The sequence below is a fragment of the Peromyscus californicus genome, unplaced genomic scaffold (assembly GCF_007827085.1).
Source record: "Peromyscus californicus insignis strain IS unplaced genomic scaffold, ASM782708v3 Scaffold_12__1_contigs__length_115047231, whole genome shotgun sequence".
In the NCBI taxonomy this organism is placed as follows: Eukaryota; Metazoa; Chordata; class Mammalia; order Rodentia; family Cricetidae; genus Peromyscus; species Peromyscus californicus.
In genome coordinates, this window is record NW_026294413.1 from 71,330,520 (window position 1) to 71,357,049 (window position 26,530).

Genomic DNA, 26,530 nt, shown 5'->3' on the forward strand with positions numbered 1-26,530 from the left:
AAGATGCTGGGAAACAGCGAACCTTCATTCACCATGGGCATTAGCACAAACTGATGTAGCAACTATGGAAATCAATGTGAAGCATTCTCAGAAATCTGAAAGAGGAAGTGTAGGGTCCAGCTTTGTAATTTTTGGATATTTATCTGAAGGACTCCATACACTACAAAGAGATAACTACTGAACAATGTTTGTTACTTCTCTAGTCAAAACTTCTAGAAAACGAAGCCAGCCTAGATGTTCATCAACAAAAGGATGGATAAGGAAAATTTGGTGGAGATTTTATAAATACATATGGAACACAGTCAAAAGAATAACACATGGTGAACAGAGCCTTGAGGAACTATGAGAGAGGCTGCAGGAAAAAAAGGCAGAGGGTCTTTGTTTTGTTCACTGGACTGTTCTTGGACATGATATCATGCCTCCTGTGTTAAACATTTACATTCAATTAATAAGACATGTTTAGATCTTATAGCTATGACTTGGATGTCAGATCATAGCTACAGAACCCAATCTGGTCAATGTACCCTGAACCTGGTTGTGGCTTCTGCCTTGCTTTCATGCTTTCCCAGATATGTATGTGCCAGGCAATTGTGTTTAAATTGGTCTGTTCTGATCTCAATGTCCCTTGCTCATAGAATCCCTCCTCTCTCTCATCAATTAAACTCCTGGAGCTTGGCCTGGCACCTGGTCGTGAATCTCTGCATCTGCTTCCATCAGTTCCTGGATGAAGGCTCTATGATAACAGTTAGGGTATTCACTAATCTGATTAATGGAGTAGGCCAGTTCAGGCACCTTCTTAACTATTGCTAGTAGTATAACGTCGGAAAATGTACAGAGATGACCAGCCAAACTAGTGGAAATGCATGAACTGTGGACCAAAATCTGTGGAGCCCCCATGGTACTGGATTCCCTTTGGATAGGAGAGACAGTTGTTTAGCTTGAACAGTTTAGGGGGCTCCCCTGGAAGTGAGATCAGGATCTGTACCTGGTGAATAGGCTGGCTTTTTGGAGCCCAGTGCCTATGGTGGGACACCTTATGCAGCCTTGGTGCAGAGGGAAGGGACTTGGACCTGCCTCAACTGAATGTACCAGGCTCTGCTAATTCCCAATGAAAACCTTGCCTTGGAGGAGGTGGAAATGGAGGGTGTATTGGAGTGAAGGCTGGGGAGTGGGAGGAGACAAGAGAGGTGGATCTGTGGTTGGTATGTAAAATGAATAGAAAATTTCTTAATAATAAAATTTTTAAAAATTGGTCTGTCCTGAGAAAGTTCTGAGAAAGTGCTCCTCTGCTAATATTTAGTATGTGCTTATTGACATTTGCTTACATTTTTTCTGATCATGTTTTTATGAACTCAAACAACCTTCCTTGGATCATTGTTTTCTTTGTTACATTTGTGTATAAAAGTAAAATAAAAGTGAAGTAAGCTTGTCTACAGTATTAGACTGTAGTCCACCCCATTCTTTCAGGTCCTCCAATCCCAGGTCCAACAAATTAAACATAGGTCTGCCAAAAAGTCAAATATATATATATATGTATATGTATATATATACATATATATGAATATTATTCATCAATAAATGAAATGAAATAATAGAATTTGCATGAAAATGGATGCAGTTGGAAAATTCTATACTAAGTGAGTTATTCCAGCCTCAGAGAGACAAACACATGTAAACCTTTGTTTCTACTTTTTATCTGTATGTATTCATATGACTATGACTGTGTGTAGATGCTGGGAAGCTAGAAAAATAAATAAAAGGAGGCATTAAGAAAGATGAGTGTGAAGATAACAGAACATATGATATGGAAGTGAAAGGGGGGATACTGGGAGCAAGAAGGTGTCAGTAAGCATGGGGACTAAGGAGATGGCAGAGGAAATTAGCTTGGGGAAGGGTATATATGAAATTGCTATAGGAAAAAGTGCTACTCTGTAAGCAAGTTTTTCAAAATTAGAAAACAAATATTTTTAATTGAAAGGTTTTAAAAAGCAAGTAAGTCACACTCCTGTAGAGGCGATGGTGGTCTTTATGACATGGCATGAGGTAAGTCTCTTTGTCATGTGCATGTCGTCCAACATGAAGAGTGTGTACATTCTTGTAGAACCATCAACATAGAAGAGAAGAGGAGAGGAGAGGAGAGGAGAGGAGAGGAGAGACGAGACGAGACGAGACGAGACGAGACGAGACGAGACGAGACGAGAAGAGAAGAGAAGAGAAGAGAAGAGAAGAGAAGAAAACTCTTTCAGCCAAACCAATAGTGTGCCTTTCCCTTTAGGACTGGTTATTGTCAAAATGTCAATATATTTTCCCAATCAAACAAGCCCTCTTTACTCTTGCTCTTAATTCCCATTGCCTACAGAATAGAAACAGAATTTCCCCAGCCTGAGATCTGTGCTCTATCTAAAACCTTGACAGGCCCAGTAGGTTTGAGTGCAGGCTGCAGGTGCCTGGGGAGCACTGTGTGCTCACTGCACAGAAGTAGACAGCTGAGTCACTGGGCTGGGAGTCTCTGATGTGCAGGGAAACAAGCAGGCTGGCTTTGTTGAGATGAACTGTGAATCTGCCTTCTTCCTTTTCACCATTGGAGAAGATGGACATCAGTGCCTTGGGGCCTTTCCCAGGTTGTTGTTTGTACCACCAGAAGGACTGAGAAGCACTATCAGTGAAAGTACAGTTGAGAGAGGCCATGGCTCCCTGTGGGACACTGAGGGATTCCGGGTTCTGTTGCACCTTCTGCTGGCTGCTCACCCCTGTGCAGAAAGGCAAAGGTCAGACAAACAGGATTGGATGCAGACACCCCAGAATGGCTTTTCATGGGCTTCTCACTCCCTAACTAGAGATTGAAAATGGAATTTTCTACCATCAGCTTTAGTGAGCAGCAACTTTACATATCACACATGTATCCCACAGGAATTCCCAAACTTACAGTTTAACTGAAGCCACAGCACCACTACAGAAACAATCAAGGACTTCATCCTCTCTTCCTCCCTCTTCACTGAGGAGTCAGATTCTCAACTCTAAACTCATGGAGTCACATCAAAAGTTTCCACATCTCCTGCTTAAGGAAACATGAAAAGCAGCTTTGTTAGCAATCAGAAAAGTGACTCTTCACCACCTCAGCAGCACCAAGCCTTTCCTAGAACCCTTTCTGAACCCCCTCCCCTTCTTCCTGCCCCTCCCCTCTTCCCCAATTCTCTTTCACTTGAGCACTTTGCTCAGGATCCCTAAGAAAACACTGCCACCTTGTGGGCTCATGATAGTAACCAAAGAAATACTCAAGCTACAAACTCTTCTAACCTAACTATCAAAAATAAAGCCCTTGAGAGTTCAGTAGGTGTTTTGAAGAGACACGTGCTCCAAGTCAGGTGGGGAGTGAGGTGAGCACGTGTGTGCACACTCAGCACGTTATCCTCTTCCATAGATATCATACACAGGCAGTCACCTGCACTGAAAAATCACCTGTGAGATGTCTGCATTGAAATCTGAGTGTGGTTCTTTCATACAGCATAGCTCCAACTATTGTTACTCCAGACACTCTCATTCAAATCTGTCTTCAAGTTTTACAAATGTCCTAGACAAACTGGTTATCTTGGCCAGCACCTAGAAAGGCCTGGAATTCATTCCATTTTTTACTGGGAGCACATTTGTGTCTAAACAGAACATTACTTGTATTGGACTAGGAGAGATGGAGCTGTGTTCAGTACCTCATCTCCAAATAAAACCTAAGAAACTTTTTTGTTTATCTAATTTTTATTCTCCTTTCTTGAGTGAAGTCCTGTTGTGTAGTGAGTGATCTGTGATAGTTCTAGATCTAATTTCTCTCACTTTCCTTCTTTCTGACACAGACTTCCCTCTCCATTTCTCTGCTTTCTTCCTTTTCTCTTCTTCCCTAATATTTTCACTTTCTCCCACTCACCATTCCTAACACAGTCATCAAGCCTTGTGTACGCAGGGAACATTTATGCCAGAGCTAAACTAGGTCCACATAGAAACAAGTCAGGAAACAACCATCCTGAAGCAGACTGTGAGACCTCCACAGCCAGTAAAGTAAAGATCTAAGAGAGGCAAGAAGGCAGTTTGGTTCAGCACAGATAAGGACCAGGCGGTGGTTCACACTTTGGCAGACTGATCATGAGTAGTTTATATTAAGCATATTTCAGTGCAACAAAATTTGGTGAAATGTTTCTAGTGAATGTTAACTCTTTTTATTTATTTTTATTAATTAATTAGCTAACCAATTAAGTGTTCCCAGCCTGATCACAGATCCCTCCTCTCCTTTTAGTCCCACCCAACAACCTCCTCTCTCCCCACACCCCAATCCTGTGTGGTGCACCATAAAGCATACATAAATTGCCTTGAGACACAAGGTAAGTTAAATAAAGATTGGAAGTGACAACATTGAAACTCTTTGTAAAGTACATGGGACACCTTCCATAAAGATGGGTTCAATATATTAGCTGAGAAAAACAACCTTATGTTAAGAGTAAATGGGTTTGAAGGTGTGAATTCTAAGGACTCTGGCCACAAAGATAGCACACAGGTTACCAGGCTTTTCACCACTTTGGCTCCCAGCCTTCTGAGGAGACAACAGATTATGCATTCCTTCCTTTGAAGCAACAACCCTGTACTTTTCACACTCCAGATTGCCTCTAGTGATATCTGTGAGCACAAGGACCTCTGTGCCTCCTACTCTGTCCCACAATGAGCTTTCAGACCTTGCAGAAGCTGGTAACTAAAGACCTTTTCCTATTCAAGAGCCATGGATAAGCATACACAAAACATGGTTTGATCATGCCCTTCCTTTGGCATCAAGTACAAAGGGAACAGAATGAGGGAAAGATGCTCAGACTCAAACTGTTTTCTGCAAGAGTGCATTGTCCATGACAATAATAACAACACTCATTTCTCAGTAAATGTAAAATTATAAGAAGGAGGTAATCATAGTGTCACATGATTATAATCCCCGAAGGGATTCAGGTTTGGGAGGCTGAAGCAAGAGAATGTGAGCTTGAGACCTGCCTGAGACATATAGGGAGACCTTGTCTCAAAAAATCTTAAGGACAAGAGACAAGAATGAAGAGAACAAGCACAGTGGCCTTGGAAAATGTCAAAAAAAAATGTGAAACTAAATTTGAAGCACAGTTTTATAAGATACACACCTCCCTGTAAGAGAATTCCAATAAAATGTGAAGGACTGGATTAACAGTTCTCATGGAAGAGCAAGAAGATGACCTATGAGACACACAGCACTTTCCTGCATCACTGTGAACCTGAAACAAAGCATCAAGTGTGTGGCTGCCAGGTGAGGAGAGCAATATGCAGAAGTGTGGAACAATATGCAGAAGATGTAAACAACAGAGCCAGATCAAATCCCCCTTGCTAAGCTGTAAACCATAAAGTAAACTAAGGATCCTAACATTGGCTGCACAGTAGGAGAGGAGAGGCTTCCCTTGATTGGGCCTTAAACAAAAGTCTCAATGAGATCCACAGGTGCGTAATCTGACACTCTGTAAAGATACAACTTAAGAAGAGAGATCTGTGATCCTCACAGCAAGTAGAAACTGGAGAATGAGCCCTCTCTACTTACTAGCTTGTTCACTGGGGCCATGGTGGAGAATATTCTTTAGAAACGACTTACTGTTTATATCCAACCTCAAGGCCCAGCCCAATCCTTATACACCAGCACAGCCTGCCCTCTATGCCTGACCATTCCTGTGCCCTCCCCAATCCCCAGACCTACCCAATATCCACAACCAGGGACCTAGTGGAGACTACTGAGTCCCACTTGTGACTTCGCCAACCTCTGAGTTTCATTCAGGTGAAAAATCCTGTGTACCAGCTCAGCCTACTGTATCATCACAAAACACACAACCAGTCAAAGAAGTCTACATGCCCAAGTCTAATCACAAAAACACAAATAATATGAAAGGTCAAAACAGTATGTTTCCAATCACCCATATCCAGAATTACCTAGATGAACCTCAGAACATAGAACTTAAAAGAACAATCATAAACTTCATTAAAGAATTCATGTAGTTCAAAACAGACAAAAGCAGCTCCATGAGATTAAAGAAAATTATCTTAAATGAAATAAATGCTTGAGTGATGCCCAAGAAAACAAAATATAAGGCTGAACAAAGTAATGAAGACAATCTCGGATTTGAAAACTGAATTCAATAGATAGACCTATTGAAGATAATTCAAGCTGAAATGAAGATAGAATTAAAAAGCTTAATGGGCCACTGTGAAAACTCCAGGAGAAGCCTTCCAAACATAATGGATGAATAGAAGACAGACTATCAGAGTTCAAAGATAAAGCAAAGGATATGAAAAACATTTTTCAAACACATGAAATGAACATTCATGAACTGTAGGGCACCATAAAAAGGCTCATGTTAATAAAGCTGGAGAGAAGGTTTTACAGTTCAGAATGCCAACTGCTCTTCCAGAGGATCTGGGTTCAATTCCACACACCCATATAATGGTTCACAACCATCTGTAACTCCAGTTTTAGGGTATCTGACATCCTCTTTCTGCCTCTGTGGGTGCCAGGCACATACACACATGCAGGTAAAGAACACATACACACCAAACAATAATTAATAATAATTTGAAAAACCATGTCTTCAAATCATAACTATAGATGGAGAAGAATCTCAGGTCAGCAGCATAGAATGCCTCTTCAGAAAGATCATAGAAGAAAACTTCCCTAAATAAAAAAAAAAAGACAAACCTATACAGATACAGGAACTGCATGAACATCAAATGAACAAGAAAACAAAAGAAATTCTCCCCACAGAGTATCATACTTGAAACACTAAACATAAAGAACTAAGGAAGAGTATTGAAAGCTGCAAAAGAAAAACACAAGTTCTATCGAAAGGACAATCTATCATTACAACACATGATTTCTCATAGAAACGTTGAAGGCTATCAGAGACTAGAACAAAGTGTGCCAACTTCTAAAAAAAACTCTACATGCCAACCTAAGCTACAGTTCCCAGCAAAACTATCCAGAATATAAACAGACTAAAAGAATTCATATCCATGAGACCATACATGCAAAGAATACCGGAAGCAATACTTCAAGCTGAGGAGATGTAGAAACAAGGCCAAGAAAGTATAGAAAGAAAAATAAATGGAGCAATAATTATGGATGCCTAAAGTTATGACTAAGGTCACAAATAGTAAAAATACAACAAAATGATTGAAGTCCATACACACCTTTCAATAACAATCCAGACCCAGAACGGCAAAGGTCACATGTTCTCTCTCATCTGTTGTTTTGAGCTCAAAATCTGCAGATATGAGTTTTAAATGAAAATAATTACAGGCACCAGCAAAGTAAAAGGGACCATGTGAGGGGAGATCTAGAGAGGGGAATAGTGGGATATAGGTGATAAGAAGGAGGAAATGGGAAAAATGAGGAGGGAGTTTGAATTGAGAAAGAGAAAAGGATGTCAATACAGAAGCGGAGGGAGGGAGGAGAGACAGAATAAATGATGTTTGATAAAGTCTCAAATTGTATTATATGTTCACTTTAAATTATAAGCACACACATATCTTAATTTATGCCACTTGTGCTGACAATTCTCCCACAAGAGCCATAGACCATCTAACAAAAACATGGTTTGGTTATTTCTTCCCATCTACTCCCTTCAAAGTTATTTCTTCATTTTATTCTAGAGCTATCATGTGTGCTGTTAAATTGCTACTATAAAATTCCTCCTTTTTTAATTATGTAGGCACTTAGTGCTATGAACTTAACTCTTAGATCCAGTTCATTATATCCAATCAGTCTAGTTTATTTTTTGTTTGGGGACCTGTCTATGGTGAGAGTAGGGTATTAAAGTTTCCCACTAACAGTGTGTAGATGTCAATGTATGACTTAAGCTGCAGCAGTGTTTCTTTTTAACAAACTTGGGTGGCCAAGTTTTGGGTGCTTAGATGCAACAATAAAAATTGCAACATCCTCTTAGTGGATTTTTCCATTGATGTGTATGTATAGTGCACATATCTCTTCTGAGTAGTTTTTGTTTGAGATATATTTTGCTAAATATTAAAATTACTACACTGGCTTTTTACTTAGATCCAATTTTTGGAATATATTTTTCCATCCTTTGTCCCTGAGGTAATGACTATCCTTGATGTTACAGTATGTTTCTTGGATGCAGCAAAAACATGGGTCCTGTTTTTTTCTTTTTTAACCCATTCTGTTAGTCTGTGTCTCTTTATTGGGGAATTGGGACCATTTGCTATTGAGAGTTATCAATGAGCAGTGTTTGTTAATTCCCTATTTTTGTGGTGGTGGTGGTGGTGGTGGTGGTGGTGGTGGTGGTGGTGGGTTTCTTTCCTGTTCTTAGGATTTGCTGGACTGACATTATTTATTCCCTGTGTCTTCTTGGGTGTTGTTATCTTTTGGGGGGTTTTGTGCTCTTTTTTATCATTATTAAAAAAATGAGCGGGCTTTTTGGAGCTCAGTACCTAAAGTGTGACACCTTGTGCAGCCTTGGTGCAGGAGGGAGGGGCTTGGACCTCCCTCAACTGAATGTACCTGGCTCTGCCGACTCCCCATGGGAGAACTTGAACTGGAGGAGGTAGAAATGGGGGGTGAGTTGAGGGGGGATGGTGGGGGGCAGGAAGAGGGAGGAGGAGGGATCTGTGGTTGGTATGTAAAATGAATAGAAATTTTCTTAATAATAAAAAAAGAAAATTTTTCCATTCCTTGTACACACCAATCAAAGATCCCCCTCTTCCCTCTTCCCACCCGCCAGCCTCCTCCTCCCAACCCACCCCCTCCACTCCTTCTCACAAGAAGGCAAGGCCTCCCATGGGGAAGCACATCCAGTAGAGGCATGTCCAAGCCCCTCCCCTATCTCAAGCCTATGGGAGGTGTTCCATCATAGGTAGTGGGCTCGAAAAAGCCCCTCTCATGCACCAGGAATGGATTCTGATCCTAATGCCAGGGGCATCCCCAAGTAGATAGATCATGCTACACAACTGTCTCGTCATGCAGAGGGCCTAGTCCAGTCCCATGCAGGCTCCACAGCCTTTGATCCAACTTTCATGAGTTCCCACTAGTTTGGTTTGGTCATTTCAGCAGGTTTCCCCATCATGATCTTGATGCACTTGCTCATAGAATTTCTCTTCCCTCTCTCTTTGACTGGACTCCTGGAGCTCTGCCTGGTGTTTGGCTGTGGATCTCTGCATCTACTTCCATCAGTCACTGGAGAAAAGCTCTGTAATGACAGTTAGGGTATTCACTGGTCTGATCACTGGGGTAAGTCAGTTCAGTTCAGACACCCTCTCCACTATTTCTAGTAGTCCAAGCTGGGGTCATCTTTGGGGATTCCTGGGAATTTCCCTAGCACCTGGTTTCTCTCTATCCCCATGATGTTGCCCTTTATCATGGTATCTCATTCATTGCTTTCTCATTCCATTCCTGTTCCAGCTTGATCATCCCATTCCCTTATGTTTTCATTCCCTATCCACTACCCTCCATTGCCCACCCCACATCCCCAGTTTACTCATGGAGATCTCATCTATTTCACCTTCCCAGGGTGATCCATGTATCCCTCTTTGGGTCTTCCTTGTTAGCTAGCTTCCCTAGAGTTGTGGGTCATAGTCTGATATCCTTTGCTTTACATCTACTATTCACTTATGAGTGAGTACATACCATGTTTTGTCCTTCTGAGTCTGGGTTACCTTACTCAAGATGATATTTCCTAGTTTCATCCATTTGCCTGCAAATTTCATGATGTCATTGTTTTTCTTTGTTGAGTAGTACTCCATTGTGTATATGTACCACATTTTCTTAATCCGTTCTTTAGTTGAGGGGCATCTAGGTTGTTTCCAGGTTCTGGCTATTATGAATAATACTGTTATGAACATAGTTGAGCATGTTTCTTTGTGTTATGAATGAGCATTCCTTAGATATATGGCCAAGAGTAGTATAGTTGGGTCTTGAGGAAGATTGATTCCCAATTTTCTGAGAAACCGCCATACAGATTTCCAAAGTAGCTATATAAGTTTGCACTCCCACCAACAGTGGAGGAGTGTTCCCCTTGCTCCACATCCTCTCCAACAACAGCTGTCTTCAGTGTTTTTTATCTTAACTATTCTGATAATAGCTAAGTGTAAGATGGTATCTCAGAGTCATTTTGATTTGCATTTCCCTGATGACTAAGGATGTTGAGCAATTCCTTAAATGTCTTTTGTCCATTTGAAATTCTTCCTTTGAGAATTCTCTGTTTAGCTCTGTAGGCCATTTTTTAATTGGATTGTTAGGTATTTTGATGTCTAGTTTCTTGAGTTCTTTATATATTCAGGAGATCAGTCCTCTGTCAGATGTGGGGTTGGTGAAAATCTTTTCCCATTCTGTAGGCTGGTCATTTTGTCTTATTTACTGTGACCTTTGCCTTATAGAAGCTTCTCAGTTTCAGAAGGTCCCATTTATTAATTGTTGCTCTCAGTGTCTTAGCTACTGATGTTCTATTTAGAAAGTAGTCTCCTCCTTTGCCAATACAGTCAAGACTACTTCCTATTTTCCCTTCTATCAGGTTCAGTATAACTGGTTTTATATTGAGATCTTTGATCCACTTGGACTTGAGTTTTCGGCATGGTGACAGATATGGATCTACTTGCAATCTTCTACATGTTGGCATCTAGTCATTTGTTGAAGATGCTTACTTTTTTCTTTTTTCCATTATGCAGTTTTGTCTTCTTTATCAAAAATCAGGTGTTCATAGATGTGTGGGTTAATGTCAGGGTCTTCAATTCGATTCCATTGGTCCACATGTCAGTTTTTTATGACAATGTTAGGCTGTTTTTATTACTATAACTCTATAGAAGAGCTTGAGGTCAAGGATGGTGATGCCTCTGGAGGTGGCTTTATTGTACAGGATTCTTTTAGCTATTCTAGGTTTTTTGTTTTTCCAAATGAAATTGAGTATTGTTCTTTCAAGTTCTATGAAGAATTGTGTTGGGATTTTGATGAGGATTGCATTGAATCTGTAGATTGCTTTTGGTAAGATTGCCATTTTCACTATGTTAATCCTACCGATCCATGAGCATGGGAGATCTTTCCATTTTCTGATATCTTCTTCAGTTTCTTTCTTCAGGGACTTAAATTTCTTATCATACAGGTCCTTGCTTGTTTAGTTAGATTTACCCCAAGATATTTTATATCATTTGTGGCTATTGTAAAGGGTGATATTTCTCTGATTTCTTTCTCAGTCCTTTAATCATTTGTGCATAGGAGGGCTACTAATTTTTTGAGTTAATCTTGTATCCTGCCATATTACTGAAGGTGTTTATCAACTGTAGGAGTTCCCTAGTAGAATTTTTGGGGTCACTTATGTATACTATCATGTTGTCTGCAAATAGTGAAAGTTTGACTTCTTCCTTTCCAATTTGTATCCCCTTGATCTCCTTTTGTTGTCTTATTGCTCTACCTGGAACTTCAAGTACTTTATTGTATAAATATGGGGAAAGTGAACAACCTTGTCTTGTTCTTGATTTTTGTGGAATCGCTTTGAGTTTCTCTCCATTTACTTTGATGTTGGCTGTTGGCTTGCTGTAAATTGCCTTTATTATGTTTAGGTATGTTTCGCGTATTCCTGATCTCTCCAAGACCTTTATCATAAAGGGGTGTTGAATTTTGTCAAAGGCCTTTTCAGCATATAATGAAATGATCATGTGTTTTTTTTTTCTTTCAGCTTTTTATATGGTGTATTACATTGAGAGATTTTCATATGCTGAACCATCCTTGCATCTCTGGGATGAAGCTTACTTGATCATGGTGGATAACTTTTTGATGTGTTCTTGGATTCTATTTGCCAATATTTTATTGAGTATTTTTGCATCAGTGTTCATGAGGGAGACTAGTCTGTAATTCTCTCTTTGTTGCATCTTCGTGTGGCTTGGGAATCAGAGTAACTGTAGCCTCATAGAAGGAGTCTGGTAATGTTCCTTCTGTTTCTATTGTGTGGAACAATCTAAAGAGTATTGGTATTAGCTCTTCTTTGAAATTCTGGTAGAATTCTGCATTGAAACCATCTGGTCCTGGGCTTTTTTTGGCTGGGGGACTTTTAATGACTGTTTTTCTTTCTTTAGGTGTTACCAGTCTGTTTAAATAGTTTATCTGGTCTTGATTTAACTTGGGTATGTGGTACCTATCCAGAAAATTGTCCATTTCTTTTAGATTTTCCAATTTTGTGGAGTACAGTTTCTGAAGTATGACCTGATGATTCTCTGGGTTTCCTCATTGTCTGTTGTTATGTCTCCCTTTTCACTTCTGATTTTGTTAACTTGGATGCTCTCTCTCTGCTTTTTGGTTAGTTTGGATAAGGCCTTGTCTATTTTGTTGATTTTCTCAAAGAACCAAGTCTTTATTTCATTAATTGTTTGTATTGTTCTCTTTGTTTCTATTTTATTGATTTCAGCTCTCAGGTTGATTATTTCCTGGCATCTATTCCTTCTGGGTGACTTTGTTTCTTTTTGTTCTAGAGGTTTTAGGTGTGCTGTCAAGTCCTTAGTGTGAGATTTCTCCAACTTCTTTATGTGGGCATTTAGTGCCATGAATTTTCTTCTTAGCACTGCTTTCATGGTATCCCATAAGTTTGGGTACATAGTACATTCATTTTCATTGAATTCTAGGAAATCTTTAATTTCTTTCTTTCTTTCTTTCTTTCTTTCTTTCTTTCTTTCTTTCTTTCTTTTTCTTTCTTTCTTTCTTTCTTTCTTTCTTTCTTTCTTTCTTTCTTTCTTTCTTTCTTTCTTTCTTTCTTTCTTTCTTCCTTGACCCAGTGATGATTCAGTTAAGCATTATTCAGCTTCCATGAGATTGTAGGGTTTCTGTGATTTTTGTTGTTGTTGAAATCTTACTTTAAGCCACGTTTGTCTGATAGAATACAGGAGGTTATTCCAACTACTTTCTATCTGTTGAGATTTGCTTTGTGACTGAGTATGTGGTCAATTTTAGAGAAGGTGCAATGGGGTGCTGAGAAGAAGGTATATTCTTTTGTGTTAGGGTCGAATGTTCTAAAGATATCTATTAAGTCCATTTGAGTCAAAACTTCTGTTAGGTCCCTTAGTTCTCTGTTATGTTTCAGTCTGGCCAATCTCCCAGTGGTGAGAGTGGGATGTTGAAATCTGAACTGAAACTTCATCTTAGTGGATCTTTCCTGTGATGAGTATATGATGTCCTTCCTGATCTCTTTTAGTTGATTTTGGTTTGAAGTCTATTTTGTTAGATATTAGGCTAGCTACACCAGCTTGTTTCTTAAGTCCATTTGATTGGAAAGTCTTTTCCCAGCCTTTTATTCTGAGGTAGTGTCTGTCTTTGAAAATGAGGTGTGTTTCTTGTATACCACAGAAGATGGATCCTGTTTTCATATCCATTCTGTCAGCCTGTGTCTTTTTATAGGTGAAATGAGTCCATTGATATTAAGGGATATTAATAACCAGTTAATTCCTGTTGTGTGTTGGTGATAGTGTGTGTGTGTATTTCCCTTCTTTGGGATTTACTGCTGTGGGGTTATCTATTGCCTGTGTTTTCATGTGTATATCTGCCTTTTTTAGGTTGGAATTTTCCTTGTAGTGCTTTCTTTAGGGCTGGATTTGTGGATAGGTAGTGTTTAAATCTAGTTTGTCTTGGAATGTCTTGTTCACTCCTTCTACAGTGATTGAAAGTTTAGTCTAGGCTGGCATCCATGGTCTCTTAGTATCAGCATTATATCTGTCCAGGACCTTCTGACTTTCAAAGTCTCTATTGAGAAGTCAGGCATTATGCTGATGGGTCTGCCTTTATAAGTCACTTGGCCTTTTTCCTTTGCTACTCTTAATATTCTTTCTTTATTCTGTATGTTTAGTGGCTTAATTATTATTTGGGGGGTCTAGTCTATTTGGTGTTCTATAAGCTGCTTATATCTTCATAGGTATTTCCTTTTTTAAGTTGGGAAAGTTTTCTTCCATGGTTTTGTTGAATATATTTTCTGTGCCTTTGAGTTGCTATTCTTCTCCTTCTTCTATCCCTATTATTCTTACATTTGGCCTTTTCATGATGTCCCAGATTTCCTGGACATTTTGTGTTATGACTTTTTTTGGCTTTGGTGTTTTCTGTATCCTCTACATCAGATATTCTCTCATTTCTTGTATTCCGTTGGTTATGCTTGCATCTGTAGTTCTTGTTCATTTACTCAGATTTTCTGTTTCCAGCATTCCCTCTGTGTCTTCATAATTTCTATTTCACTTTTCAGGTCTTGAATTGTTTCTTCACATGTTTAATTGCTTTTTCATGGTTTTCTTGACTTTCTTTAAGGGATTTCTTGATTTCTTTCAATTTTTGTTTGTCTTGTCCTCAATTTCTTTAAGGGAATTTTTCATTTCCTCTTTAAAGACCTCTAGCATCTTCATGCAGTTATTTTTAAGGTTGTTTTCTTCTGCTTCTTCTACATTGTGATATTCAGGTCTTGTTGTTGTAGAAAGGCTAGGTTCTGGTGATGCCATATTGCTCTTTATGCTGTTGTTTATAGTTTTGCACTGATGCCTACTCATCTCTTCCTCCAGTAGGTGCAAGAGGGGCATGTGACTGAGTGAGCTGCTATTGGTCCAATCTGTGCTTGTTGAGTCTGTGTCTCACAGGCCCCTCTGGGTCCAATCTTAGCTTTTGGTCTAATTGGAGCTGGCAGATTCTATATCTCAGGGAGCTGCTCTTGGTCCAATCCAAGCTAGCTGATTCAGTGGCTCAGGGAGCCACTCTTGGTCTTATCAGAGCTCTTGATCCAGTCAGAGCTGGTGGATTCCCCATCTCAGGAAGCCTCTCTTGGTCCAATGAGAGCTGGCAGATTGTGTCTCACGAAGCCACTGGTGTCACAGGGGGATGGGTATTGGGGTATGGCATGGGTGTTGTAGATTGCAGGGTCTGATTGGGGCTTTGGGTGGTGGAGCTTGCCTGCAGGAGTTTTCTCTGCTGGCTGGTAACTGGGGCAGAGATGGTGGGGTTTCCTGGGGGCTGGTTGTATCCCAGGGCCTAGGTCCTAAAGGCAGGACTCTCTGGGTCAGAGAAGAGTCACTCACCTCTTGGTCCAATGAGAGCTGGCAGATTCCAATGAGAGCTGGCGGGGGGGGGGGGTATTGTCGTAGAGTGTGGGTCTTGTAGATTGCAGGGTCCGATGGGGGTTTTTGGTGTGGGAGCCTACCCACAGGAGTTTTCCCTGCTGGCTGGCAACTGGGGCAGAGTATCCTTTCAGGTTTAAGTTTTCCTAGTGGCTTCTGTAGGGCTGAATTTGTAGATAAAGTCTGTTTAATTTGGTTTATCATTGAAAGTCTTTCTCCATCTATGGTGATTGAAAGTTTGCTGTGAATAGTAGTCTGGGAGGTATGTATGGTCACTTAGAACCTGTACAATATCTGCCCAGGGCCTTCTGGCTTTTAGGGTCTCCATTGAGAACTGAAGTATTGTTTAAAAGTATCTGCCTTTATATGTTATTTGGCCTTTTTCTTGTACATTCAATACTCTTTCTTTTTTCTGTGCATTAGGTGTTCTGAATATTATGCACCATGAGACTTTCTTTCCTGGTCCAGTCTATTTGGAGGTTGTATGTTCTTGTACCTTGATAGGCATCTCCTTTTTGAGGACTGGGTATTTTTCTTCTATGATTCTGTTGAAAATATTTTTGTGCCTCTGACCTGTGTTTCTACTCCTTCCTCTGTTCTGATTATTCATTTATTTGGTCTTTAGAAACTATTCTAGACTTCCTGGATGTTTTATGCTTGGATAATTTTAGATTAACACTTTCTTTGAACAAGGTATTCATGTCTTCTATCATATGTTCATTGGTTGAAATTCTTTCTTCCATCTCTTTTATTCTCTTTCAGAGGCTTCCTCTGAGCATCCTGTTTGAGTTCCTAAATTTTTCCTTTTCAGTTTTCCCTCAGTTTTTGTTTCTTTATTTATTCTCTTTCCATTTGCAAGTCTTAAACTCTTTTATTCATTTCAACCCATTGTTTGTTTGTGTTTTCTTGGTTTCCTCAAGGGATTTACTCATTTCAGATATCAGTAGCTCTAACATATCCATAAAGGGTATTCTGAAGTTCTGGTTTTATGCTTCAGCTATATTGCATTTCTCAGGGCTTACTATAGTAGGGTTTCTGGGCTTTAGAGTGCTGTGGGATGTTCTGTATGGCAAATGTGTTGCTGATTAGTCAATAAATAAAACACTGATTGGCCATTGGTTAGGCAGGAAGTATAGGTGGGACAAGGAGGAGAATAAAGCTGGGAAGTGGAAGGCTGAGTCAGAGAGACACTGCCAGCCTCCATGATGACAACCAGCATGTGAAGATGCCAGTAACCCACGAGCCATGTGGCAAGGTATAGATTAATGGAAATGGATTAATTTAAGCTGTAAGAACAGTTAGCAAGAAGCCTGCCACGGCCATACAGTTTGTAAGCAATATAAGTCTCTGTGTTTACTTGGTCGGGTCTGAGCGGCTGTGGGACTGGCAAGTGAGAGAGATTTGTCCTGACTGTGGACCAGGCAGGAAAACTCTAGCCACATTAGTGGAGACATATCATCTGGCTATTATTGATTGTTTTAATGCTGGAATCTAGGCATCTGGGTTTGGAATCACTGTAATTCCTGGAGCTGATAGCTGGTCTTGTGTTTATTGGATGCATGTTCTGTTCTTTGGTTTCTGTTGCCCTCTCTGGTTCTTAGGAAAGTGTGGTGGCTGTGGGTGGCCTGGTAGGAAATATGTCTGAAATCCTGCCAGGTGTGGTCACTAGGGTTCCAGATATAATGAATTTCTTGGAATTGTGAGCTGACACTTAGGCAAGGAAATAGGCTTGAAGATGGGCAGGGTTAGAATATCCACAATAGGGAGGAAACCAGGGTGTGCCATCAGGATCTGCTTAGTGCTCTGGGAATGGGGACTAAGAGGGGAGAGAAACCATAGAAAGTAGTCAGCTACAAAGCTGGGGATGAGACTGGGATAGATTTAGAGAAGAGGGGGGACATTTAAACTCCGAAGATAATGTACCTCCTCCAACCTCCCATTCTCCGTTCTCTTCTACCCAAATGTTTTAAATAGAACTCTTGAGATATGGAAGGGCTATAGCCCTCTGATAATCTAACCTTCCATAGCATTAGGTAGATATTATCAAGAAGCCACCATTTCTATCATATTTAGCCCTCTCTGAATAACCAGGGCCAGAAGTGACACACATCAGTATGAAGACAATGATGTGTATATGGAGATAAAGACAACTGACCACTTCATTGTTTCCATGGCCTGTGAAATCACTGTGACCCTCCATGAGGAACCATTGATGTTCTAGGGTTTCAGTTTCCCCTATGAAATCCAGCTGTGGTCACATCTACTTCTTGTTCTGCTCTGACAATTTGTATGATTTTCATCAGCTAGAGAAATATTGGGGCACACTGCACAGACTGTAGAAAACAGAGTCATCTGAAAGGCAGGTGATCAGGAGTTAGGCTTTCTTTTGCTTCTCAGAGTTTGTGCTCACTCCCCCTGCAGTTTGTGACACTGTGTCACTCAGAGCACAGTAGTACACAGCCGAGTCTGACTCTTGGACCGAGGCTTTCTGCAAGTGGAAGGAGGTGGATCCTTTATCATATGTAGCTTCAAAACCTCTGCTGCTTCCCTTGTTGTTGGCTGTTGTGACTTTCAAAAGCAGCTCTGGACCTTCTCCAGGGTACTGGACATACCAGAAAAGAGTCAGGTACCCTGTGGTTGAATAAGTGCAGTTTATAAATAGAAAGTCGTCTTCTGAGAGAGTCACTTGACCTTGTTCCTGGGTCACTGAGAATCCATGTGTTCTCCCTGGAGGGAGAAGAGGATACCTGTGTCACATTAAGGACAAAGCTCTTAGATGATTAAATATTTTTCTGTCATCACAGAAGCAAAAGTGTAAATTCTAAGTCACTTCACTTACCAAGCATGAACAGCAGCATCACAGTCACTAAAGCTGGAGAAGTGTTCATCTTTAGTGTCACCCAAGTAATGTCCTTGACTCTTCACATGAAGAAATGATGAAATGACATCAAATGATGAACCTAGGAAGCTTATAATTCACAAAGATAATGATCTTGTGCTAGGAAACTCCTCCCCCTGGTGGACAGAGACTAAACTAGGGTCTCTTGCATACCTCCCAGAAGGCAGAAATGTGCTCTTATCCTCAACATCATTTGCAAGACACATGTCAGACATCAAATGGTCCTTTTTAATGTAAAGAACATAAACAGTGGCCATAAACATATTCAATATTGTCATTCTTGGAATTCTACCTGACATGAAAGTATTGTAGTAGAGCAATTGGTAGTTTTTTCTGTTTTGGTCTTTAGCATATGAATTGAAAGTAAAGAAGCAGATTTTCCTAGTTTATTTTCACTGATTAAAATTTGTATTAAGATAATATGTGGACCTAGAGTGATGGCTCAGCACTTGAAAGAATTTGTTGCTCTTGCAGAAGATGCAGGTTTGATATACTCAGAACACACATAGTGGTTCATAACCATCTGTTACTCCAGTTCCAGGGGAAATGACTCTCTCTTCTGACCCCTGTGGGTACCAGACACACACATGTGTACATAAACAGAAATGCAGGCAAAACACTCATGTATATAAAGTAAAATAAATATGTCTTTAGAAATTTTTAAGTTATTATGGAATACAGTAATTATTAACTGGCCCTAATAATGTGTAATGACTAGAAACTGCTCCTTTACATTCTCGAAATTTGAAATAATGGGTTCGTGCTGCTCATTTACTTAGAAGGTCATTGGTATCTTGAAACAATGTTTGAAGATTAACTGTACAGGAAAGCCACAATGAGGAATCAGTTTTGACTGTCATGTAGGACTCATATTGTCCCATACTCTACATCAAACATAGGCTATGACCATTTTCTTAACTCATTTCTGTAAATGTCATTGTGGCCAGTGGTGTGTGCTGTTAGGAATCACAAAGCTGACTATCATTGGGTTTGGAGAGACATTTGTGACCCTTCCTTGCAGATCTGATGAGGGCATTCCAAGCAGCCAGCTCACATAAGTGTCTTCAGAAAAGCTCCTTCATTCAGGTGTCAAAGCTTCTACTCATGAGTCTGGCTTTCATGGCTACCATGTTTCTGTGGGAGATCTTTCTGTCCTTTAATTTGGTCTTAGTAATTTTTCCTCATTAACAGAATTGGTCTTCTTACAAAGGTGTTCTTTCTCACCTTTGTCCACATCTGTTTCCTAATTCTAGTTTTTTTAAGTTATAAATGTAATCTGTAAATGTCAGCCTTCGGTTCAGAACCTTTGCCTTTACAATTCAAGGTAATGAAGGTTGAGCCCATCAGGACGATAGTTGATTCACAATGTTCTCTTCACACTGTGTTTCTAAATAAGATGTAGAATCGTGTACTAAAAAAAAATTCCTTTCTTCTTTCCTTTTTATTCATTTTTCTTTCTTTCTTTTTTCTTTTTTTTTTTTACAATTTCATATCCATAGGCTTTTTATAGGATGACACACTGAATATGTGCCTTCTCCCAAAGAGTAGGCCTCAAATCCAATGAGAAGCTAGTTAGTCGCCCCTAAAAACAGTCATATCACTATTGTATTTAGATAATTTTTCTTTTCTGGTGGCCCTATTGTAGTTTCCTGGCTTCTACAGTGACCCCACTTTAAAGATAAAAATCTAAAGATCTGAAGCTAGGATCCATAGATGACAGATAACATGGCAGTTTAATTTTGGGCCCAGGGTCACCACCCATCACTTGCTTTTTCTTAGAATACTTCATCACAGCAACAGAAACCAAACTAGGACAGGTATACTAGTCAAAGCCTAGTCTCCTTGTCTCCAAATGATTTCAGAACTGTCTAGCTTGACTGAAGACCTCCAGACTTTGTGCTGAAATCTCCATCCAGTCTGATAAAACCCTGACTACATAACTTTATATTCTCTGCAAATAGTTGACAGTTATCTACAGGCAGGTTAGCTAAGAATGATAATTTCGTCTCATAGAATATAACTCCATTATATATGTCACTCTATTCTATAGTTTTGATAATGCCATGCCAAATTTTAAATTAGTTTTGGTTTTATAAAGGACTTTTCAAGGTTTGTATTATTGTTACTTGGGTATATGGTCTGTGCAGGGAATGCAGGAGTTCATGGTGACAGGAGGGCATTGGATTTCCTAAGCTGATATGACATGAGGTTGTGCACCCTCCTGGTGTGATCACTGGGTACTGAACTCAAGGCCTCTGCAAGAGCAGGGAGTTCTCTCAATGGCTGAGCCATTTCCCCAGATCCCTTTTTAGTAAGTTCTATCTTAAAAATTAAGAGTGTGGTTGGCAGTTAAGAGCACTTGCTGCTCTTGCAGAAGACTCAAGTTAAATTCCCAGCACTCACGTGGCAGCTCTCAACTATCTGCTACTCCAATTGCAGGAGATATGATGCCTTCTTCTGACCTCCATGTCTACCAGGCACATATGTACACACACACCACCACCACCACCACCACCACCACCACCACCACCACCACCACCACCACACGATATTTGTAATTAATAAATCCTTTTTAAAAATTAGGAGAGGGTGTATCCTTTGGACCTGGGCTCCACAATTCTGCATTTTGATTGGTTGCAGTTTTCTGTAGTAGTCTCCATCTACTGCAAAGAGAAGTTTCCTTGATGAGGAATGAAGAATGCACATACCTATGGGTATAAGGATAAATGTTTTATAGATTGTATTTAAGAATTATGCTGGTGTAGTAAATTAGTGATTATAAATTCTCCTCATATAACCATAATTTCACTAGCACTCAGTATTAGCTAGCTTTTCAGTAAAGGTATGCATGGTATACATCTTAAGTAGGTCTTAAGTCCAATTAGTAATTAGTGGGTTGCTATGATGTGTGTAAATCACTATAACTCCCAGAGGGTTGTCATAACATGCTGGCTGTTGATGTGGATAATGCAAATAATTACTGTTGACTTCTGTATAAAATCCGATCCTTGCAGAGAAGCAAAATTAATCATACAGCTAAATGTATGGCTACCTCTTGAGAATATGGAATTATAAAAATATGCAGAGGTAGGATAAAAATGCTGATGTATAAAACTTCCATGAATTATAGTGACAGTGATATTTCCTGACCTTCTTGAAACTATATAGCCCTATTGTAAATGGGCAATGAATGCATGAATTGTTTGAAATCTTAATACTACTCAAAGATATTTATTCCATAGAAACAAATTCCTACCACATGAACGTCAATATTGAAACTAGTCCACCACTTGAGAAGATGATTGTGGTAACTGAACATGACTTTGTTACTCCTATCTTTAATAAAGGACATCTTAAAGCCAAAAAATTACATGGGAAAGGGTCATAAGTCCATCTTAATTACAGAAATACCTGCATCTTACATGTGATCCAATGTGTTATACAGAAACATGACGAAGGACTAGTTTGTTTTATCAATAGAGGAAGGAAATGATCAAAGCCAGAAATGTAGTCTAGTGGAGTGAAATCCTGCATTGGCAGCTCATCATCGCATGGGCATAATAACTGCAAATTAATTGCGTATATGAAATGTTTTCTAGAATAGCAGGAATTGTGCAGTTCTGTCTTTGAAATGACAAAAATCCCATAAAAACTAAAAAGCTGGGGTTTTAACAAGAACTCGATCCAATGGGATCATTTAAATATCTCCACGGTGATTTTTATAAAATTTCATTCCCTGTTTGAACTCTAAGTATATATTCGTAATAATACATATTTTTGTGCTCATCAAGAGTAGAAACACTCCCATCCACAACACTCACAATGGCTAAAATCCAGTCTCATTTTGTGCTCCCTACCTGTATTTATTCTATTCACTGAGAAAGGTTTCCTGGAGCACTGAGTTAAACCTTACACTCACTCAGAAATTTCACTTTTTCATCACCTGCTATCCTCTGAAAAAGTAGAAACAACGAAGGATATGCTAAATCTGAAGTTAATTATTGTATCATGCTGGGACATAACTCAATGCTAGAACACTTGCTGAGTGTTTTCAAGACTCTACATTCAATCCCCAGGACCCCAAGCAAAGGCTCTAATGCATCACTGTGTTTGTTCTTGAGCCACATAGGCTATGCAAAGTATTCCTTCTCTTTGCGTTCTTCTTCCTTAGAAAGTCTTAGGTTATCTTCCATGAACTAGTCACTAACAGGCACATCAAATCATACATAATTTTACTTCTTTACTGTATGCTAATTGTACAGATAACATAACTGTGTATAATGTACTTTAACCCATTCTGCTATAACCCAGTCTGATCTACCCTCTCAAATCCTATATTCCCCTTAGTCATCCCAAATAGTATCCTCCCCCCCTCAATTTCTTATCTTTTTGTTTTCAAATTTAGATTCTTCATGTGAGAGAAAACATTCAGTATTTGTCTTTCTGAGTCTGACTTATTTGGATTAAAATGATAATCTACAGAAAATAAAAAACAACAAATGTTGGTGAGAACATTTTAGAAAAAGAAACCTTGCACACTACTAGTGGGAATGTACACTTGTACAACTACTATAGATATCAGTATGAAGGTTTGTCAAAAACTAAATGTAGAATTACAATATAGATGCATGCTACCACTTCTGTGTAAATTCTTGAAGAAATCAAAGTCAGCATAAATGGAGAAAGACACCTGTACATTCATGATTATCACAACATATACAGAAATCCTTCCACAGACTTAGTGAGATAATGAAAATCAGTACCTTCATCAACAGGCCAAAAATTTGACCTTCCTACTCTTTCTTTGTATGACCTGAACCCTGATGAGGTGGTACTTTAAAACAGTTCAGGAGAAAGACATCACTGAATCTTGTGGAAATTATCTCATCAATACAGTTTTCAACCAGATTAGCAGACAAAGCACAAGATACTTTCCCTTGGTTGCATTTTGCCAACTAGTATGACATCATTCATCCTTAAATAATAGTAATCAAAAAGTTACTCATAGTTAAGATATTTACTAATCTCCAGCAAATCTACATAGTCCGCAGATGAGAACTGACTTTGAATCCTTGAAACACACATGTTGTGCACTTGCATAAGGTAGACAACCCACCATGATTGTCATAGTAGAATTTTCAGTGACGGCAGCCACTACTTGTCAAATTCTCCTTCAGAATCACTCGCTTTTCTTCCTTTAGGTGTTTTTTCTTACTTTAATAATAGAACACTATATGTTTCTAATTTATCCTTCTTTTTTTAACTAATTTGCTTAATACAGAATTTGCTTAGGCAGTAGCCACACTAGCAAGGTATTCACCTCTACAAAACCATCACTGGTGCTACAACCATAGATATTATTAGATATACCTTTAAATGCTACTGTGAAAAATCAATAATCATTTAATTATACCCTTTTTCTTACAACAGTAAAATGTAAGCCATATTTGCCCTTCATGGCATTATCAACTATAGGGGAAATGGACCAATCAAGAGTAAACTTGCTTCTCTAGTACAGGACCAAGTGGTACAGAGGGGCAAGTAAGAAAAGTCAGTGAGGGTTAGACTATCAAGAGGGAATCACATTCAGCAAGCCAATAGTTAATTATATCTATACTTGGAAGAAAATGGATGCTTTTGAAATTATCCCAACTTTGTCAGAAGTAGGAATATTAAGGAATTAATTTTTTACACAACTTTATCACCATTGATTAATCCACCACTCAAAAATACATCTTGAATGACACTAATATTTGATTCCTCCAGAACATGAATACAAAGCAGAGAAATCTGTAGAAAACTATTGGTAAATAGACCATCAGTCCTTTTCCTTCTCTATCCACTACTAGAGTTGAATAAGTGATTGATACACACACTTTTTCACATACACCAGAAAGATAAAGTAGCAACAGAAATAGAGTTGATATTCTTGAAGATGGGGAAATCTTTAATAAAACATATGAATGGAAAGAAATAATGTGTTTCTTTAAAATAAACTGTGCTGCTCATATCTGAAGTTCACAAAGTATGGCTGGTAGAAGATACATGTGTGTAATTGTAATCACATGATCACACAATAGAGTGAATTAACATCCCTATCCTTTTCAGTTACTTTCTGGATGTTTGACAAGAACAGCCAAAACTATTTATTTAATAAAAATCCATTATATACTATAATTTAATTAAATATGGCCTTGACGTTGTATAATAGATCATTGGATATATTGATAGAATATATTACTCACAAATATATATATTGATACAATTTATTACTCACAAAAAAGTTTGAACAAACTTCAGCAACTTACAGTCTGAGTAAATGGTCAATCACATTGATACATTTTGTTTTTATGTATATGTATATTTGGCAAGTCAATTATAGTCACAAAAATTGCAAAAGCATTTATCTGAAGAGCCAAAAGTTCAGATGTACCAGGGATTATGTTATTGAAACTACAGGGATTTACGCAAGATAGAAATCTGAATGACTTCCAAAGTGGCTGTACAAGTTTTCATTCCCACCAACAGTGGAGGAGTGTACCCCTTGCTCCTCATCCTCTCCAACATAAGCTGTCTTCAGTGTTTTTGATCTTAGCCATTCTGACGGGTGCAAGATGGAATCTCAGAGTCATTTTGATTTGCATCTCCCTGATGACTAAGTTTGTTGAGTGATTCCTTAAATGTCTTTCAGCCATTTGAGCATCGTCTGTTGAGAATTCTGTTTAGCTCTATAGCCCATTTTTTAGTTGGACTGATGGGTATTTTGATGTCTAATTTCTTGAGTTCTTTATATGTTCTGGATATCAGCCCTCTGTCAGATGTGGGGTTGGTGAAGATCTTTTTCCATTCTGTAGTCTGTCATTTTTTTTTTGTAGTCTGTCATTTTGTCTTGTTGACTGTGTCCTTTGTCCTACAAAAGTTTCTCAGTTTCAAGAGGTCCCATTTATTAATTGCTTCTCTCAGTGTCTGTGCTACTGGTGTTATATTTAGGCCAGGCAGTGGAACCGGGACCTTTCCTTGGTGCATGATCTGGCTTTTTGGAACCTAGGGCCTATGCTGAGACACTTTGCTCAGTGTTGGTGTAGGGAGGAAGGGACGGGACCTGCCTCAACTGAATCTACCAGGCTGGGCTGACCCCCCAGGGGACACCTTGCCATGGAGAAGGTAGGAATGGGGAGTGGACTGGGGGAAAAGGCTGGTGGGTGGAAGGAAGACGGACAGGGGAAACTGTGGCTGATATGTAAAATTAAATTAATTAATTAATTAATTAATTAATTAATTAATTAATAAAAGGAAATCTGAATGACAAATTTAAGTTCACTAGATGAATTGTTTTCTAAGCAGAATAACATCAACTCCAGTAAGAATCTGTTATACAGAGCTTTTGGATTGCTGAACACATGGACATGCTAGAATCAGCTCACACAGAAAGGAGATGAAGGCTTACCCTTTACTTCAGACGTTACTCTCTGCACCTACTCATCAAGCTATTCATTTCCACCTTTTACTTAAATCAAGATATCATAGTGCACAGTACACCTTTATACACAATAAATATGAATTTCCAAGTAAGTATTAAGCATCAAGTAACAGCATATACTAAACTTCCTGGTTTATCTTGGGCCTTATCTTATGTCCTATTAATACTTATATGTTAGTTTTCACTCTCAAACAATGTGGCAAATGTTATCTTAGAATGTCTGACTTAGCGAAAAGAAAGGTGCCACTCCAGCTCTGGTGGCAGGTTTGAAGACAGGCTGCAGGTGCCTGGGGAGCAGTGTGTATATGCTGCACAGAAGTAGATGGCTGAATCTGCAGACTGAGTGGCTGTGATGTACAGGGAAAGGTGTTTGGCTTTCTTATCCAACAGAAGGATGAGTCTTTGGTTCTGCTTTCTTTCTGCATTTGACCGGATGTCAATGATGAACTGAGGATGCTTCCCAGGCTCTTGCTTATACCAAGAGAAGTAGACTGAGGCACTGTCTTTGTAAGTACAGTTGATGACAGCGCTGTCTCCCTCCTGGACATTCAGGGTGGAAGGGTGCTGCTCCACCTGCTCGCCTCTGCTCTCCCCTGTGCAGAAAGATGGAGAGAAAGGAGAAAGGTTGTCAAGTCATTACGCTTCCTTATTTTTTTTCTGTAGTAAATAGAGAAAATCCAAATGAACCATTTTTTGAACATCCACGGACCTCCCACTAACATACCCAGTCATCTTACACTCCTCAACTCACAATTCATCTGCAGCCAGAAGAAAATGAATAAAGCATGAACAGCTGTCTTCATTGTGCTTCCTACTCGGATCAATTGTAGGTGCTCAGTGTCTAGCCAGTTGAGCATCTTGAAAGTTCCAATTGGTTCTTTGTTGTTATAACAATCATACATGCCGAGTTATTTGCCCAGCCAATAAGAAAAAGCCTGCTCATTTAGAATTCACTAAGATGGCCTTTCTGTGCCTCAGCTGAGATGCACTGCCACCCTGTGGTCAGATTTCTAACTGCAGAAATCTAGTTTGTT

General features: G+C 39.2%; 3 gene segments (V, D, J or C); all 3 read right to left on the reverse strand.

The window, feature by feature from the left end:
• Positions 1-2,400: 2,400 nt before the first annotated feature.
• Positions 2,401-2,975, reverse strand: LOC128106939 (T-cell receptor alpha chain V region 2B4-like). The segment is given in 2 exon segments: positions 2,401-2,750; positions 2,927-2,975. Coding segments are annotated over 2 exon segments (399 nt in total).
• Positions 2,976-17,491: 14,516 nt separating this feature from the next.
• Positions 17,492-18,008, reverse strand: LOC128106940 (T cell receptor alpha variable 9-2-like). The segment is given in 2 exon segments: positions 17,492-17,844; positions 17,957-18,008. Coding segments are annotated over 2 exon segments (402 nt in total).
• A 7,713-nt stretch (positions 18,009-25,721) lies between these two features.
• On the reverse strand, positions 25,722-26,299 carry LOC128106941 (T cell receptor alpha variable 13-1-like). The segment is given in 2 exon segments: positions 25,722-26,089; positions 26,248-26,299. Coding segments are annotated over 2 exon segments (420 nt in total).
• Positions 26,300-26,530: the final 231 nt, after the last annotated feature.